Source organism: Oratosquilla oratoria, chromosome 13 (genome assembly GCF_046742065.1).
Source record: "Oratosquilla oratoria isolate Oo_2021 chromosome 13, ASM4674206v1, whole genome shotgun sequence".
Taxonomy (NCBI): domain Eukaryota; kingdom Metazoa; phylum Arthropoda; class Malacostraca; order Stomatopoda; family Squillidae; genus Oratosquilla; species Oratosquilla oratoria.
The window spans coordinates 16858-35817 of NC_134789.1; the positions used below are offsets into that span (position 1 = coordinate 16858).

The window sequence follows — 18960 nt, forward strand, 5'->3', positions numbered from 1 at the left end:
CAAGTGTAACCCCTGTCTTTTATATGTTACTATCTCTCTTGAGCAAATGTATAGGTATATGTATACAGTTGTACTAATACGTACTAAATTTTTATTTGGAAGGTTAATAGTTGTTGATCAAGAGTCCAGCACTAATAAAAAACATTATGCGGATTAATAAACTATCGGGCATTTAATTTCTCCCACGGTAATCCTGAGATCGTGGTGTTATCGGAAATTGGTTCCAGCAACACATCGAAAAACCGCGTTGGGATTACTTTTCGTGTTGTGGGAACTGCTCTCGCATTCGTCATGGCGGGGTTACCCAGCACAGGACTCTGTAAAGGTTGCCAGAGGTAGGATGTTGTTCTTTTTATTGCTGAATTCTATATAAAAAAATATCTAAGATCATCACTGTGTTAATAAAAACTGATTATATTTAATCTCGTACTACGAGTCGTTCATATAGAATGTTCTAGTCTAGCGCACGACTAGAATGTGTCACTTTTTGACAAGATATACGATGCGCGCGTACAAAATTCTGTGCACGGCAACTGTTACGACCATAAATACCACTGTGCAGGTTTGTACCGTCACAGTCTCCCAAGCTTACGCAGTAGCAGGGCAGTGAAATATCGAAAAGGGATACAGCCTTTGGGTCAGAAGTAATCCGAGTGACATTATTTAGTGACAACATTACCCTTACTTGGAAATAACTTTAGCAAAAGAAGAAGACCTTGCGTACTACGGAACCAAAGACTACAACGACTGGCAAGGAGCGATCCAAGGTGAAACTTCAGTTTATTTATTGAAAACCACACATAAGGTCATTATTGTGCCGGTAAATTTCTCCCTTCTAGGGCGTCCGATGTGTGGGGCGGTGGGCAGTTGTCCTCCCCCAGGAAAATTATACGATGTTTGTGCCAAAAGTTGTTTAAACCAGTCATGATTCATGTGAGAATGGTCGTGCTCAATATTCCGATTAAAATGATTGTTGATCTAGAATTTATATAGACAAGAGGTAGTGTTTATTTACAGGGTTCCCCCATCCTTTGCGAAAACTCCAACAACGGGTGTTCCCTCTAGTCAATGTTCATAGTATTCAGTTTCCACCCTGCTAGCTCTAGTACCGCGACTCAGGTTTTTTGTGGTTGACGAATTCACTCTGATTCACCTCGGTCATGACTTACCTGATGAAATCTGCTGCTGTCATTTTACCTTTGATATTCACAAAGAACGTATCGTGCGTGTGTATTTACCTAGTTGCATTTTACGGGAAGGGGAGCTATGCTCGTAGTGTCCCATCTTCATATCTCATTTTATCTAAAGTGTGTGTGTGTATATATATATATATATATATATATATATATATGTATATATATATATGTATATATATATATATATATATATATATATATATAAATATATAAATAAACACACACACAAACCATTCAGCGTGTCTTGAAGAGTAGATCTTTCAGTCCATAATTCAGTGTTTATGTGCTTGGCCTTACCCCACTTGCATGGAACCCAGTTATGCCTCATATTATGCCAGCATTTTTTTTTTTTTTTAGCTAGACTGAATGTGTATGTGTTTACCTCATTAGCAATATACAGGGAAGGAGTTGTGTCCATTATATCGCCCTTTAGTGTCTCCATCTGTCATGTGTAGCCTTGAAATAATTTAGGGATTTCGTTTGGGAAATTATTAGCATAGAAGTTACTTCTGAGGTTTATGCCTGTGGAAAGCTTTCTGACACCCTTTAGCAACCAAGGTGATGACACTCATCGATTTTATTATCTTTAATATACCCAACACTATCAAGTAACCTCTCTTCCACTGGTGATTTCCTCTACATATTATAGCATCTTAATATAAATACATTTATGGTTCCGATCGGTTTATCTTCTCCGAGGTTACTGCATTTCTCGATGCGCGTGTGTGACCGAATGAGTGTACGCGCGTCTGTGTCAATGTACGAGCTCGCTGTAATGTGTGTGTGGGTGAGTCGAGAATGTTACCAAGACTAGAACTGTTCCTTCCCCCGTTACACGACCAACGGAGGAATTCTCCTTGCCCCATAAACAGACCGTACTAACGTTGCACGAGAGCTGACCTGTACTTAATACATTCATAAGACCCTTTGCCTCACACTAAAAGTGAATCTCCCCCAACTACATATACCCAAACAACACCGGTGTTCGGTCAAGCTGGAGAAAGTAGTGGTGAGGCGGGGTGGGGTGGGGGGTGGTTGACCGGATGCCCTGGAGATGGATCGAGTGGCCAGGGATTGTTTGGACATCAGAACTATTCCCTGAATGTGTGAAACGATATACTAGCCCCCTAGTAAATTGGTATTTTCATACCCACGTATCAAAACCAAATCCCTGGTCAACAGGGCATGTTTGTATCTGAAGATCGAATCGTTCGTCTGTAGTCTTGTGTATGTCTTTTATGAAATAATGATGGGTGTGGCGAATGAATATACATGAATTTGGAGAGATCACTACATAAATATTTTCATGCTCAAAGTGAACCACAATAACTGAATGAAATCCATGCTGATTGGTTAATGTTTGTATTTACCTAGGCTAATTTTAGTATACACGAAAGGAGCAACGATAGTCGAGTTCTGTATCGTTGTGTTCTCATACAATTGTAGGCGGGAACAGTCATCGGGCTGTATATCACAGATGTGATCGTAATATACGTATCTTCATACGTTTTCCACTTTTCTCCGATAGTGGAATCTACATTTCATCTTACCAATGTGATAGAACACATATCGCTTGGATGTATTGTACATTTTCGGGATTCCCTGAATCAAGTTGATAACGTAACCTTTTACGATTGTGTATAAGTTGGTAAACAAAGGAGAATATTCAGTCACCCTGTTCTGTCCACTCTTGTCCACACTTGTTCACTCGGGTGTAAGACAAAACTAGACAACCGCTCAAAATAAGACGTTTTATTTTTGCTCTCATAAAGGTAGATAACTGTGAACCCTGGAACGATTGTCATAAAACTAAGCACCTGGTTACCGACACTTCTATTTCCATTATTACCCCCACGCTTGCGCGCTCAAGTATATCACATAATGTCGGAAGTGGAATGGTGTCAGAACACCATTCATCCTCAACAGTTAAATGAAAGATTTACAACGTTTCAAGTTCTCATTCTAGAACAATTTTATAAGTCTTGGTGGGAGAGAAAAATAGTTTAATATCTAACGTGTTCGTCCCTCTGTAGCATAAAATCAATTGGCTTTTGATAGGTGGAATATATACACAATTGTAGTATACGTGGTTGGACTGGACTACATTTGCTCTGGGTTGTTCCATCTATAAATCTCAATTTGTCAAACTTTGCTGCTAGCCTGGATTATTTCTTCTTTTTTCCCATAAAAAGATGCATATGTGTGAAAAACTACTGTCTTCTCATCTACCATTTTGCTAACCTCTTCATACTATACTTACAGCCTGTCATTTTTCCCTTTTTTCAATTCTTAGTATACCTATCCTCTTCTCTTCTTGCTCCTCCAATATGTGGAGCAGCTTTCCCAGTCTGCCCAGTCTTGTTAGACAGCCTTCTGGTTGCCACACTTTGTATTCTAACATTTGTGTGTTTATCCATATTTATATAATTTTCTTTTTTTTCAGATACTGGATCATGGCGAGATATCTTCTATTAGCTGTGCTTGTGGTTCTGGAAACCTGTTGGGCCATGCCACAAGTTGGGGACTTCAGCAATTCTTTCCATGCCTTCACACAGCCTTCCCCTCCTATAGTCCCCAGGGCTGTGCAGAGCCTCACCCTCGACCTAGCGTTTGAGTCATGGGCCGCAGGCAATACTGGGAACGTGATGATGTCACCCTTGAGTGTGGCCTCTGTGTTAACACTGCTTATGTTAGGGGCCAATAATTCCACTCACAATGAGTTGCAGGTTCTCCTTCACTACAGTGGAGCAGTAAATGAGGATGAACTTCATGAAGAGTATGCCGACATCCTTAGTGAACTAGCCCGCACAGACCGTGGTATTATAGTAAACTTGGCCAATCGTATCTATGTACAGACCGGAATCCAGGTCAGATCATCATACACCAGAATAGCTGAGTCACATTACGATGCCAAGGTGCGTGCTCTCGACTTCAAGAGGCAACCTAATGAGGCAAGAAATACCATCAACACTTGGGTCAATAAGAAAACAAAGGGTAAAATTCCTGATCTCCTCAAGCAGCCACTGTCTTCTGATACAAGTGTAGTTGCTGTCAATACATTATTCTTCAATGGTTCCTGGTTGTACCCCTTCCCAGTTAAGGACACTGCTATTGGAAACTTTAGGGTAGGGAACAACAACAATGATGTTGTAGAGGTCCCAATGATGAGAGCACCTATCAAGGCAGACTATGCAGTCATTTCACAGCTTGATGCAGAGATCATTGCCCTTCCCTATACGGGCAACGAGTTTGCCATGTACATCCTTATGCCCAGAGGGGATGACAACCTCTTGACACGCTTGTATGGAATAGAACAAAGTCTTACACCTGAGAGCCTCCAACACATCTTAGCCTCAATGAAGCCCACACTTCTGAATGTTCACCTGCCACGCTTTAGCCTCCAGCACGAGATATATCTAAAGGACACTATTTCCAAACTACTGGATAACAAAGTTAGTATGTTTGGCACATCTGCAGACTTCTCCAATATGGTGGTGAGCAGAGATACGTATCTGACTGACGTTGTGCATAGGGTAGTTGTGGAAGTAACTGAGACAGGCACAGTGGCTGCTGCAGCAACAGCAGCCACCCTTACACGCCTGGGCCCTTCTGCTGAATTTATTGCCAACAAGCCCTTCCTAATTTTCATTAGGGATATCCCACAAGATCTGACCCTCTTCTGGGGTCGTGTTGTCAACCCTGAACCTGTAATCTAAGTCAGGCACTATTTGATAGACTGCTGTGAAGGTCTTTCCCCTCCATCCTCTTACCCTTTTGTGTGAAGACAAGACATATCCTGTCCCTGCTGGATCCCAAGGAGCACCCTTGCACCTGGAGGTGCCGCCGGCCGGTTAACCCTGGCCTTAGTCTAGATACAGCCAGGTTCCTCCTTTGTACATATTTATATTTATTCATTGAACATAAACACTGATGTAGTGAGTCTTTGGTTTTGCACACATGCACCTGTGGTGGTAACAGTCTTCTCTTGTTAACAAATGTATACCAAATCCCACAGTTATAAACAGTGGTGAAAGTTTTGACTACAGTGTGTACAAATTATGTGAGAAAAATATAATTTTTTTTATATATTAAGGAGTTTGATTTAAACCAAGTAGTCAACAGAAAATGACACATCCTTCCACTGTCATTTGTTATATTAATAAATTGGTCTGGTTTTATCCTGACTACTATCAAGCAATCTGATTCAGTTATATACTGATGTAGGGGTGTTGCTATACTGGTGGGCCATCAGTCTATCATAAGTCTCTTCAGTATGGTGATATCCTATGTCAATTTCATTCTGGCTAAAATTTAGCTGAGATGTTCATGTAACTGCCATCTAGCTTTAGCAAAAATATTTGCACAATGGCATTTCAGTGTTCGTGTTAACACTGAGGTCTCGCTACAAGACTGAAATGGATAACTAGATAATGAGGGAAGAAGGTTACCACATAAATGAAGTGGTAGATGATGAGGGAGGAATGTTGCCATATTAAAGAAGCCATACAGATGGCAACATCTAATGGAATCAATAACGTATTATGCTAGAGGTGTAATAAGAAATCCAAAGTCAGCTGAAATGAAGGACAGTACATGTTGAAAGTGGCCAGCATTATTTTTTGAGAGTTCCGTCTCCAATTATGATGAAATTATGTCTATGGTTTGAAGGAATGTCAAGCACAAAACATGCAGTCCATACCCTGTATAATAGGAAACAGGAGTGAGGGTTAAGATTGTTCTTGATTTCCAAAAGCAAAATTATACAAAGTTCAGTATTGTTTTCAAGTAGTTATGAACCTGAAGCATCATTGCTAATGATTCACCAATTTCACAATATGCAGACTCCCAAGGAGTGAGGAGCTTATGCCAGAAGGCACACAGCCATGGCAAAAGCAGTATTTATCTACTCACCTGGTTGTAAGGAGCTCCATATGAATATCTGTTACTATCAATAAAACTTAACCTTATATTTATTTGTGGATTTTGACTGGGTCATTTCCCCTTTCACTGTTACAGGTTTTTTTAAATCTGTACTGAACTTTTTTTTATGTCATTCCAGCATGAAAGACATTTTCCCCATCCCAAACCAAGATACCATCTTTGTCAATTTTGTCTATTTCCATTCACCATGGTTCTTCAATGCATACATGGATTAGGTGGTACAGGAAGTAAATGATGGTTATGGTCGGGATTGGAGATATTTAGTGTGAATTGAGGGAAGGGGAAGGTGAGCCAATAGTCGTTTGCACATGACACTGCCTGGGTCAGAGAGTTTACCTCTCGCACCACCCCATATATACATTGAACAGCCATGGCGACATGACACATCCCTGGTGAAGTCCCATCTTTACCTCAAACTACTCACTCTCTCCATTTCTAATTCAAACATAGGCTCCACTACTCTTGTAAAAATTCTTGACTGCTCTCAACAGCTTTCCACCTATCTCATATATCTGCAATACCTACCACAGTGCTTTCCTGTTTACCCTGTCATAAGAGGGAGTTGCTGATTAAATGAAGCGGTCTTGCTGTGGATGTGCTGTGTCTTCCTGTATTGCTTCTGACCCAGGGCAGTGGGCAAGATGCAGGAATGACCTGTCATCCAGGAGGGGCCAAGAAAAGAGGGAGGGAGGAGTGGAATCTGTGGGGATGTAATACGAGGGATTGGATTTATGCCTTTTGACTTTGCCTACTCCTATAAGGGAGAAAAAGCCTTTGGTATATGTATGTATGTATGTATATACATATATGGAATGGGTAGGAGTGGGTGTGTGCCTTTGACTTGTCTACCTCCCTAAGAATCCCTTGTTGTCTGTATATGAATAAATGTATTACTATATTTTGGCAGAAATTCAAGCATAAGTACACATGGGAGAGGGTGGTGGATGGAAGGGTGGTAGTGTTAATGGACTATATAGTGGTGACCAGGAGTATAGTAGGAAGAGTTAAGGATGTACATGTTTTAAGGGGAGAAAGTGGGGGAATATCAGATCATTTTTTGGTGGAAAGTAAATTGAGAGTGGAGAATAGGTGGAGAAAGAGGAAAAGGGCAGAAGGTGGGGAGGTACTTAGAGTGAACTGCTTAAATGAGAAAGAAAAGGAGTATAAGAAGAAGCTGAGAGAAGAGTGGGAGGGAGTGAAGGATAGAGTAGAACTAGGAGTGGAGGAGGAATGGGGATGGTTCAAGGAGGGAGTCATAAGGTGTGCAAAGATGGTATGTGGAACAAGGAGGGCGGGAGGAAATAGAAGGAAGGGTAGTGAATGGTGGGATGAGGAAGCAAAGAAGGGTGTAGAAGAGAAGAAGCAGGCTTTCATAGATTGGCTACAAATTAGGATGAGGGAATCAATCGTATGAAAGGTCAAAGTAAAGAGAAGGGAAGTCAATCATAAGATAAAGGAGGCAAAGAGGAGAGCAGATATTAAATGGGGAAAGAGTATGACAAAATTTTGAAAGTAATCAAATGATGTTTTGGAAAGAAATTAAAAGAGGAGGCGAATCAAGTAGAGAGGAAAAGGTAAAAGGTGCAGATGGAGAGATGATAATGGAAGAGAAAGCAGTGAGAGGAAGGTGGGCAGAGTATTTTAGTGAGTTGCTAAATGTGAAGAAGGATGGGGAGGGAAAGGTAGTTGCAGTGGGAAGCGCTAAGAAAATAAGAGTGATGAAGAAAATGGAGGAGAAATAGGGAAGGATGAAGTGAAAGCAGCTGTTAAGAAGATGAGAGCAGGTAAGGCACTTGGGTTGGATGGATGTCATGCAGAATGTCTGAAAAAAGGAGGTACAGTTATGGTGGACTGGCTAGTGAGGTTATTTAATATTTGTTTAAGAGAGGGTAGAGTGCCAGAGGAGTGCCTGTATAGTTCCACTTTACAAGGGAAAGGGGAACAAGTGTGAGTGTAGTATTTTCAGAGGGATCAGCTTGTTGAGTGTAGTTGGGAAGGCTTAGGGAGGGTCTTGATTGAGAGGATTAGGAGAGGAACAGAGGGAGTAATTGGTAAGGAACAGTGTGGTTTTAGGACAGGCAGGGGTTGTGTGGATCAGATTTTTGTGGTAAGACAGATATGTGAGAAAGCTATAGGAAAAGGTAAGGATGTTTTTTTGGGCTTTTATGGATTTGGAAAAGTCTTACGACAGAGTGGACAGGAGGGCACTATGGGAGGTATTGCAGATATATGGGATAGGAGGAAAGCTATTAAGAGCAGTCAAGAGTTTTTACGAGAGTAGTAGAGCTTGTGTTAGGATTAGAAATGGAGAGAGTGAATGGTTTGAGGTAAAAGTGGTACTTCGCCAGGGATGTGTTATGTCGCCCTGGCTGCTCAATCTATACATGGATGAGGTGGTGTGAGAGGTAGATGCAAGGGTTGGAGATAGTTAAAGAAAATGGAGAAAAGTGGGGAAATATGCCAGTTGTTGTTTGCTGATGACTGTGCTTGTAGCTGGATCAGAGGAGGGATTGAGGAAGTTAGTGACAGAGTTTGAAGTGTGTGAAAGAAGGAAACTGAAGATAAATGTGGGCAAAAGTAAGGTGATGAGATGTACAAGGGGAGAGAGTGGCAGCAGGCTGGAAGTGAGTATTAAGGGAGACTGGAGGAAGTGGATAGTTTTAGATACTTGGGTGCAAATGTGGCAGGAGAGGGAGGAGTATAGGTGGAGGTAGAATGTAGATTGAGAGAAGCGAGTAAGTCTTGGTGGATTAAAAAGTGTAATGGAAAATAGACATTTGGGAATGGATGCTATGAGGAGGTTATATGAAGGAGTAATTGTGCTGACAGCACTGTACGGGGCAGAAACATGGAACATAAGAGAAGAAGAGAGGAGTTTGAATGTGCTTGAGATGAGGTGTCTGCAAAGTATGATAGGGGTTACTAGACTAGATAAAGTGAGAAATGAGGTGAGGAGGAGAACAGGGGTGGAAAGGGAGTTGAGAGATAGGGTTGATGAAAGAGTATTGGGATGGTTTGGACACATGGAAAGAATGAGTGAAGAAAGATTAGTAAAAGGTGTGGAAGGCAGAGGTGGAAGGAGTGAATATGAGGGGGGCATCCTAGGATGAGATGGATGGATGGGGTAAAAGGAACATTACGAAAGAGGAATGTCTGTTGAGGAAGGATGGGAGAGGACAGAAGATAGGAGTGAATGGAGAATGGTTGTGTATGGATGATGCTGTGATGCATGAGGGGGTGGGGGATGGGGAGTGAGGGAGTATGTATGAGAAATAAATTGACACAGCTGCAAGAGGCCAGTAGATAGAGTAGATCGAGGGGTAGAAGGACAGGAAGGATACATTTATAGTCTTTTTATTAGGATGTTATGATACAATCGCCAACAGGAAGGGCTTGTCATCCACGAGCTTGCTTGCGCCTTGTATATATAAAAAAAATGCTGAGTTGCAGGTTGAAGGAGAGTGTCGCCTGGTGTTTTGCAATATTGTTCAACAGAGGTGACTGTTTGTAATATCGCTTATGTAGCAAAAATTGTAAGCGTACAAGCCATTTCTGTTGCGACATAATGCTTACATGGTGGTATCGTTTGAAACAGTATAACAGCCTCTCTGATTGGAGAAAAAGGTGTAGAAAAATTATTGGCGCAGGGAGGAAAAGTCACGCCCTTAAGGTGTGGCACTTCATTGAGAAGTAAAAGACTATTGGATGAATGAAAGAGTGACGTCAGAACGAAGGTGGCTTGATGTAATGTAGAGGGATCCCAACGGGACTCTCGGGGTGTATATCACAAGACCAAGAAGCATATCTAAAATACACCCTCCTTTTATTCACCCCTTAAGCTTAAAGAAGAAAAGGCAAGGGGCCTTAAGAATTGCACAAGAACCACTCTAGAGAATTACTGAATCGGGTAGTGACAGCGGTGATGGGGGTGACACAGCCCAAAGGGGTTTCTTCCAGTCTTCTTTTCAGCATGAGGGGACAGAGAGAGGGGGGGGGGGTGGTGGTCGCCAAATTAATGAAGTGGCCTTGCTGTGGATGTGCTTTGTCTTGTGACACTGCTTCTGACCCAGGGCAGTGGACAGAGATGACCCATCATCCAGGAGGTGCCAAGATGTGAGGGAGGGATGAGGGTGGAGGGGAATGGAATATGAAGGGGATGGAATAGGTGGGAGTGGTTTCTATGCCTTTTTCTTTTTGGCTACCTCCTGTGTAAGGGGGAAAAAAGCCTTTGGTATATGTATGTATGTAAATTTTCTTGTAGACATGTCTTCTTAAAGACCAGAGGTAAGTCAGTTTTGATTATCTTATTAGTCCTTTTTCCCATTCATCTTAATGTTTTTTATATTCCAGGGGTAGATTAAACACAAGTGTACTGAGGTACATGGTATATTGACACTAATTCTATAAATACAATGGCAAGCTTTTGGTTGTTACATATAACCAGCACATGACTTAATTCCACAACAGAAATCCCACAATAATAGACTTAGTTAACAATACAAAAATACTCAAATACTGTAACAACCAGAAAAAACTCACAACACATACCAATCATTAACATATAAACAAACACATTAGGAACCCTACTCCTAACAAAGAATCCACAGCATCTGAACAAAAACCTCTGGACAATATAGTCCATAACAAAGAGTTCATCACTATTTATCTATATACCAAGAGTATTTTCCCTTTTATAAGAGAGGTAGCTAAGTTAGAGGCACGTAACTATTCACATCCATTTCACTCCCCTCAACCACCCTTTCCACTCCTTCCTCCTTCCATCTCAGCTCCTCATGGATGACAGGTCATCCCTGCATCCACCAACTGCCCTGGGTCAAACGCAATGCAGTAAGACACAATACATCCACAGCAAGGCCACTTCACTTAATCAACAACCCCCCTCTCCATTTCCTTATGCAGAAAAAGTGAAGACAGGGAGAAATCCCTTCGGGCTGCATCAAAATATCATTCACACATAAGTGACCTCTACCCACCCCTCCCCCTTCCTTGTATAACAATGTCATCCATACAAAGTCATTCTCCACTCATCCCTATCTCCTGCCTTCTCCCTTCCTTGCTCAACAGACATTCCCCTCTTACTCAAAGCCCACTTTACCCCATCCATCCATCTCATCCTCGGCGTTCCCTCAAGTCACTGGCTCCACCTCTGCTTTCCATACCTCTTTTATTAATTTTTCATCACTCATTCTTTCCATGTGTCTAAAACATCCCAATAATCCCAATAAGGGTCCAACACACCTGGACAAAACTCCCCAGACAATATGGCACATAACAACAACTGACGAACTGACGCTAACCTTTCCCAGTTCGCTGTCACCCCCCCCCCCCCACCCTGTCCTTTGATCTGACTCTAAACTCTCCCAGTTCCATCTCAGTTTGAACCATGAAAGGCCTGCCAACTTATAACCTTTTAGCATATTTGACATGGACCTTTTCCTGTCAATTTATTCACTTGAAAATGTGAAAATGGTTTTATGTAACAACAGAAAGCTTGCCATTGTATACATACATATGTACCAATATATAAGTATACAATGGTGAGCTTTCCGTTGTTATGTACAACCATTTTTACCAGCCAGTCCACCATCACTGTACCTCCCTTTTTTAGACACTTTGCATGACATCCATCTAACCTAGGTGTCTTACCTGCTCTCATCGTTTTGATAACGGCTTTCACCATTTTCACATTCACACCAGCCAGTCCACCATCACTGTACCTCCCTTTTTTAGACACTCTGCATGAAATCCATCTAACCTAGGTGCCTTACCTGCTCTCATATTCTAATAATTGATTTCACCTCACCTTTCCTTATTTTTCCTCCATTTTCCTCATTCATCACTGTCATTTTCTTAGTGCTTCCTACTACAACTATCATTCCCTCCCTATCCTCCTTCACATTTAGCAACTCACTAAAATACTCTGCCCATCCTCTTCTTACTGCCATCTCTTCCATTATCATCTCTCCATCTGCACCTTTTACCTTTTCTTCTCTGCTTGATTCGCCTCCTCTTCCTCTCTTAATTCCTTTCCAAAACATCTTTTTATTACTTTAAAAATTTTGTCATATCCTTACATTTTATATCTGCTCTCCTCTTAGCCTCCTTTATCTTATGCTTTACTTCTCTTTTCTTTGTACTTCTCATATGATTGTCTTGTCCTATTTTGTAACCAATCTGTGAATGCTCCTTTCTTCTCTTTTACAACCTTCTTTGCTTTATCATCCCACCACTCATTACCCTTCCTTTTATTTCCTCCCATCTTCCTTGTTCCACACACCATCTTTAAACACCTTGTGACTCCCTCCTTGAAACATCCCCATTCCTCCTCCACTCCTAGTTTTACTCTACTCCTTATCTTTTTCTTTCTCATTTAAGCAGTTTACTCTAAGCATCTCCTTACTTTCTGTCCCTTTCCTCTTTCTTCATCTATCCTTCACTCTCAACCTACCTTTCACCAAAAAATGATCTGATATTATACCATTCTCCCCTTAGAACATGTACATCCAAAACTCTTCCTGCTCTTCTACTGGTTACCACTATATAGTCCATTAAAGCCTTATATACCACCCTTCCATCCACCACCCTCTCACATGTGTACTTATGCTTGACTTTCTTCCTAAACACTGTATTTACTATCATCAATTCTCTATATACATCTCCACCATCATCTACAATTTTTTCCTGGAACTCCACACTTCCCAACCACTCTGTCTATTGGTTTCTCTCCTACCCTAGCATTGAAATCTCCCTATACCACTACACTGACATTTCTCCCTAAACACTCATTCAAATTTATCCAAAAAAGACTCCCTTTCCTCTACACTCTTCTCACTACCAGACCCATATGCACTTAAAGATTCATATCTCCCTTCCTAGTTTCACCTTCATCCACATTACCTTGAAGAAACCTCCTTCCACTCTACCACATACTTACCTATCTCTTCACTTACTAATATAGCCACCCCTTCTCTCCCTTGTCCTCTCGTCACTCCTGACACCCTCCTAACTACACTCCCAAACTCAAACTGACCCCTCCCTTTCAACTTACTTTCACTCAATGCCAATGCATCCATCTTCACACAAACATACTGCCGATCTCTTTCCTTTTACTCTCATTTGTACCACATCCATGCACAATTAAAGACCCAAACCTTAGGGTTCTGGTTGGAAAACTCCTCCCAGACCTTCTAATGCCTTTGCTTTTTAAAGGAATGTCTCCTTCGGGCCTACAGAGAGTAGGATGCCTAGTCCTGTCTCTTGTCCTGTTTTTGTTGCCTTTTACACCTCAAGTAGGAATATTCAGTGGCAGTATTCTTTCTCCCCTACCAAAGGGTTTGGCAAAAAAGAAAATGAATATCCAGAGAAGTGGTACAGGATAGTATTAAGAGTAGGGGAACAGTATAACAAAGGAATAGTCACAATATAATACATATATATACCAAACCTTTTTCCTCCTTACAAGGGAGGTAGCCAAAAAGAAAAATGCATAAAACCATTCCCACCCATTCCATCCCTAAAACACTCCACTCCCCTCCACCCTCCCTCTTATCTTAGCACCTCCTGGATGACGGGTCATCCCTGCACCCTGTCCACTGCCCTGGTTCAGAGGCAGTGTTGCAAGGCACAGCACATCCACAGCAAGGCCACTTCATTAAATCGGCAATCCCCCCTCTCCGTCCCCCAATGCAGAAAAGGAGAAGACGGGGAGAAATCCCTTCGGGCTGCGTCAAATTTTGCTCATACATACTACCTCACCCCCCATCCCCCCACCCATTCCACCTCATGCATCACAACATCATCCATATACAACCATTCTCCATTCACCCCTGTCTTCTGTCCTCTCCCGTCCTTCCTCAACAGACATTCCCCTCTTCCCAAAAGCCCCCTTCACCCCATCCATCCATCTCATCCTAGAATGTCCCCTCATGTTCACTCCCTCCACATCTGCCTTCCATATCTCTTTTACTAGTCTTTCTTCATTCATTTTTTCCATGTGTCCAAACCATCCCAATAATCTTTCATCAACCCTATCTCCTAACTCCCTTTCCACCCCTGCTCTCCTCCTCACCTCCTCATTTCTCACTCTATCCAGCCTAGTAACCCCTATCATACTTCTCAGACATCTCATCTCAAAGCTAACACATCCATCTTTCTTCTCACAAACATACTACCTATCTCTTCCCTTTTACTCACATCTGTACCACATCCACGCACATTAAAAGACCCAAACCTTAGGGTACTGGTTGGAAAACTCCTAAACCCTCTTATACCTTTACTTTTTTTAGGAATGTCTCCCGTAGGGCTACAGGGAGAAGGATCCCTGGTCCCAATCCCCGTTCCTTTTTTCTTATAAAGTAGCATAATTTCTCTATGAATAGAGATTTCCTCTATCACAGACATAATGATGTGTATCTCTGGTCCATAGGGGTGCCCCATGTAGGACCTAAGGTATCAGCTGCATGCTACTGAGCAACTTTTAACTCCACAATAAAATGCAGCCAATACCCCAGGCAGGGACCATAGGGGACTAGACAGAAACCATACTACTGATGCATATTCCAGTCTTGGACATATCAGGGTTTTGATGAGTTTTTTCATCATCTCTTCATCCATATAATGGAATGCCACTTTAATCTTCTGCAGTAGTTCATATGTCTCTCCCACAATCCTGCTGATATGTCTGTCAGGTGACAGGTTGTCTTTTATCAACACTCCCAAGTCTTTCTCCTCTTTTGCTTTTGTAATGGGTTCACTTCCCAAGGAATAGTTTAAGGATGGTCTTTTGCTGCTATTGCCCATTTCCAGTACTTTGCATTTTTTGGTATTGAACTTTATTTCCCATTCTTGGCTCCATGCAAAAATAGTATCTAGATCTTTTTGCAATAGTCTACTGTCCTCCTCATTTTTCACTCTTCTCATGATTTTTGCATCATCTGCAAACATGTTGGCATAGCTTGTTGTTCCTTCCATCATGTCATTAACATAGACAAGAAACATTATTGGTGCAAGCACTGAACCTTGTGGAACTCCACTCATTACTGCTCTCCAGCTTGACATCTTGTCCTTTACTACTGTCCTCATGTATCTTTCCTTCAGTCTTTAATCCATTCTAGTAGTTTATGAGGGTGGGGTTGCGCTGGGGCTGTTATGCCACCACGGCATATGTACATGGACATAGGTATGGGAAGTAAATGTAAGGGTGATGGGCAGAGATGGTTAGAGAGAGTGCAGGGAAGTGGGAGGTAAGCCAGTTGCTATTTACCAATGACAGTGCACTAGTGGCCACAACCCTATGCGTACAACTACTTTCCTCTCTTTTTCTTCTTTGTTTATACTCCATCTTTTCCTTTGCTTGGGACTGCACTTACTTATCCTCCTTAAACTTGTTCAGTCCAGTGGTAATGCTCCATAGCTCCTTTCATGTGGACCACAATTATGTAAATACACTGAAGTCCCAAAAATGTTATCTTCCATGGTCCTGCACTCTCTCATTCTAGAGTTTCATAAACACTCTTCAATGAGTGATCTACAGGCTGAATCAGTGACCAAAGCCATTTCCTAAGGACTGTAGATCTCTTAGAGACAATTGGGGCAATGGGCTGATCACAAAAAAATAAATAAATAAATGAAATAGAATAAATAAAAAGTACAACAAGCAGACGTGAATTAGTCACAGGACAGAGTATAGTTGATACATTCAAGAGTGGAAGTAAAACCATGCTGAAAAAATAATTAAAACACAACACAAAGTCCCATTGGTATAAGTAAGTAAATACTAAAATGATGTCCTGATGTAGAAAAAAAAAAGTAATCTTGATTTTCAGTTGAACTTAAGAATTCAGAGAGTTGTAGTTCCCAGTTTGAATATTCACTGCTTCATCCCGTCTTTGTGCATTGAAGTGTTTAAACTGATTTCCAAATTTCCTTGCCCTTATTCTGCTTCTCTGTTCCTTCCCCTTGGTTTCTCTTGATGGTGGCCATGATATAGTAGAGGGGTGGGAGGTAGAAACTTGAGGTCGTGCATGCTGTGGGAAGAAGTGCATAAGTTGAGGAAGAGACAAAAGAGTGGGATTTATGACACCATTTAATCAATCTGCTACCCTGGTTCTCTATTGCTGGTGACCCATTGTCTCAAGGAAACTGGCCACAGCTACCACTTCAGTCTAAAAGAGACTTGGTGAAGAGATTCATGTTCCTTCTGGAAAGAGCGAGTGTATAACAGCATTGTATAAGGTGCTTCAACTCCTCCATGTGGTGGTTGCATCTGGGGCAATTACTGAAAGGATGATTCTGTGTTGTTACTCTTTTAATGCTGGGTGGCAACCTTAATGCAACTGTGCCATTGCAGTTCTCAGTTGTCTTGGAAATTAATTTCCCTATTAGGTTGACTTATGAGGGCATTAGAAGTGCTTGTTTTGTGATCCGAGTGTTTTTGTACAAGTGATATGTTTTGCTGCATACCTCTGAACACAGCAGTGAGGCAGGAAACATATACTCCTTTGTAAAGACAGATTAGAAAGAGAGTGGAAGGGCTAAAAATTTAGCCCTTATTTTGAAACAATCAACAACAAGGACCTGTTAGTGGTGGTCTTGCAGGAATAATAGCAGAGAGTTTCATCTCCTTGGTACCCATATTCCATATCTAAAACTCATCCATACCCTCACCACCTGAAGGTGCAGATCCAAAGGGACACCTGGTCTTCAGACTAGTCCAAAGATTGTTTGCAAAATATGTTTATCAACTCAGGACACATTTACTGTATACTAACCACACTAATGGAATGATGAATGAATTCTTGCTGCCAGAATATCTGAGATAGCTGTACATCCCTTTATGATGTCCATTGTCAGTCATAATTATACCAGTCAATTGCAGCAGCCAAGTTGAATAACTATCATTTGTTTGCATAATCAAAACCCAGCTAAATAGTCTGTGACTCAGCTTCACTGGTTCCGTATTATACAAAGTTTAACTGTAGAGTGAACTCAATGAAGTCTACATGAACTGTGAACTAAACAGATCCTGAACTGGTACTGAGCTGTCCTAATAACTGGATGGACTCCACTGATGAGTTAACTTACCAATATGGTGATAATCTTTACAATTATGATGAATGTATGTATAATGGTCAAAAACTTAACAATCTATATCTAATAAAGAAATTCTCAAGCTATGCTGTTTTGCATTTTCAACTAAACTTGCTACAATTCTTATGCAATTTAACATTGTTCTCTATCAGTTTTGGTTGTATTTTATCTTTCATTATGAAGGGCTAACATTTAGTGACTGTTCCCCTCCTACTGTTATAACCCAATGGTACAAAAAGTCCCAAACTAAAAAATCAAAGGCAACAAATGAAACTCAGAGGAAACAATTATTACAGTCAACTACAAATCAAAAGAATAAGTAAACTTTTGTTTTTATCATTTGACAATTTTTGGAAATAGACTCATCCACTGGGATTCGAACCCTTGCCTAGGCGGCTTACGTCTTATAACGCAAAGGTCTTACTGACCATGCTATCACGACCCTTAAAACGAAACGACTTGGTTCACGGTCCAGTCATTCCGCCAAGGGCACTTGTCGGAAGACTAACCTGCATAAAGGATTCGATGAAATACATTACGTAGCATGTTCTGTCCGAGTGCCCTTGGCGGAATGACTGGACCGTGAACCAAGTCGTTTCGTTTTAAGGGTCGTGATAGCATGGTCAGTAAGACCTTTGCGTTATAAGACGCAAGCCGCCTAGGCAAGGGTTCGAATCCCAGTGGATGAGTCTATTTACAAAAAATAAGTAAACTGTCAAGCAAATTTAACCATATATTTGTGCACTAAGGAACACCTAGATTCTTGCCTTAGGTTTCTTGTTGAAATGATGTGTGAGGTGAGAGATGACATCACACCTAATATCACTGAAGGGCTCCAGAGGGTCTGATTTCAAAGAGGACAAGAGCTTGTCAATCTCTTCCTCTACCTGTAATGATAAACCTAGATTACCTAACAGCATATATTGAGGCTTAACTGAGTTTCAGTAAAAATATCTATTACTGAATTTGTAATTCTAATCCCTTCAATTTATGAATTACATATCCATTTGTTATCCTGGATCCCCCTAAAACTGGAAACCCACAAGTCCAAAATCCAGCCAAAGCCACCAGGTGAACCTACATGTTACACACTGATAAGATTTTGTGGAATTATCTCATGTCATAGTATTTTTTCTAGTTCTACCAATGGATAAGGGGTGAGTTTATGCCTGGACTTAGCCACCCCCTCATGAAGAGAAAAGGTCCTTTTGGTATATGTATGTACATATCATCTATACATATAAACTAAAAGCTCACTGGACAACAAAAGTAACATCCACCTAAAACACCTCGGACCACATGGAACACAGGGTGTTCGGGATAAATTGGATAATTTTTTTGAGAGGGTGGGAGATGGGGGTTAAGGAGTGGTTATGTGTGAATGATATTTTGAAGCAGCCCAAAGGAATTTCTCCCCTTCTATTTTTCTGCATGAGGGGATGGAGAAGGGGTTCATTGATTAAATGAAGCAGCATTGCTATTTACATGTTGTGTCTTGCTACATTATTTCTGACCCAGAACATGAGGAGCTAAGATAAGAGGGAGGAAAGGGTGGTGGATGGGAGTGAAATGGGTGGGAGTGGGTATATGCCTTTTGACTTTGGCTATCTCACTGTTGATGGGGGAAAAAGCCCTTGGTATACAGATAGATATATTCCAAACTACCCAACCACTCCATCTATTGGTTCATCCCCTAGTGCTTAGAAAGTTTTGT

At 41.3% G+C, this 18960-nt stretch overlaps 2 protein-coding genes across 2 annotated transcripts in view; one reads left to right on the forward strand and one right to left on the reverse strand.

The window, feature by feature from the left end:
• Positions 1-508: 508 nt before the first annotated feature.
• Positions 509-5284, forward strand: LOC143032288 (leukocyte elastase inhibitor-like). Its single transcript, XM_076196762.1, has 2 exons — positions 509-767; positions 3640-5284. Exon 2 carries the CDS (start codon positions 3650-3652, stop codon positions 4910-4912), a length of 1263 nt encoding a protein of 420 aa, XP_076052877.1. The 5' UTR covers positions 509-767; positions 3640-3649; the 3' UTR covers positions 4913-5284.
• Positions 5285-10327: 5043 nt separating this feature from the next.
• Positions 10328-18960, reverse strand: part of LOC143032289 (uncharacterized) — a 59301-nt gene continuing 50668 nt past the window's right edge. Inside the window, exons 12-13 of the mRNA XM_076196763.1 lie at positions 18014-18133; positions 10328-16183 (exon numbers count right to left, since the gene is read on the reverse strand). Of these exons, the coding sequence (XP_076052878.1) occupies positions 15989-16183; positions 18014-18133 (315 nt within the window). The 3' untranslated portion in view covers positions 10328-15988. The remainder of the gene's footprint in view (positions 16184-18013; positions 18134-18960) is intronic.

What these genes read in the sequence shown, in the direction of transcription:
- LOC143032288 (XM_076196762.1), top strand. Translation starts at nt 3,650, where the DNA reads ATGGCGAGATATCTTCTATTAGCTGTGCTTGTGGTTCTGGAAACCTGT.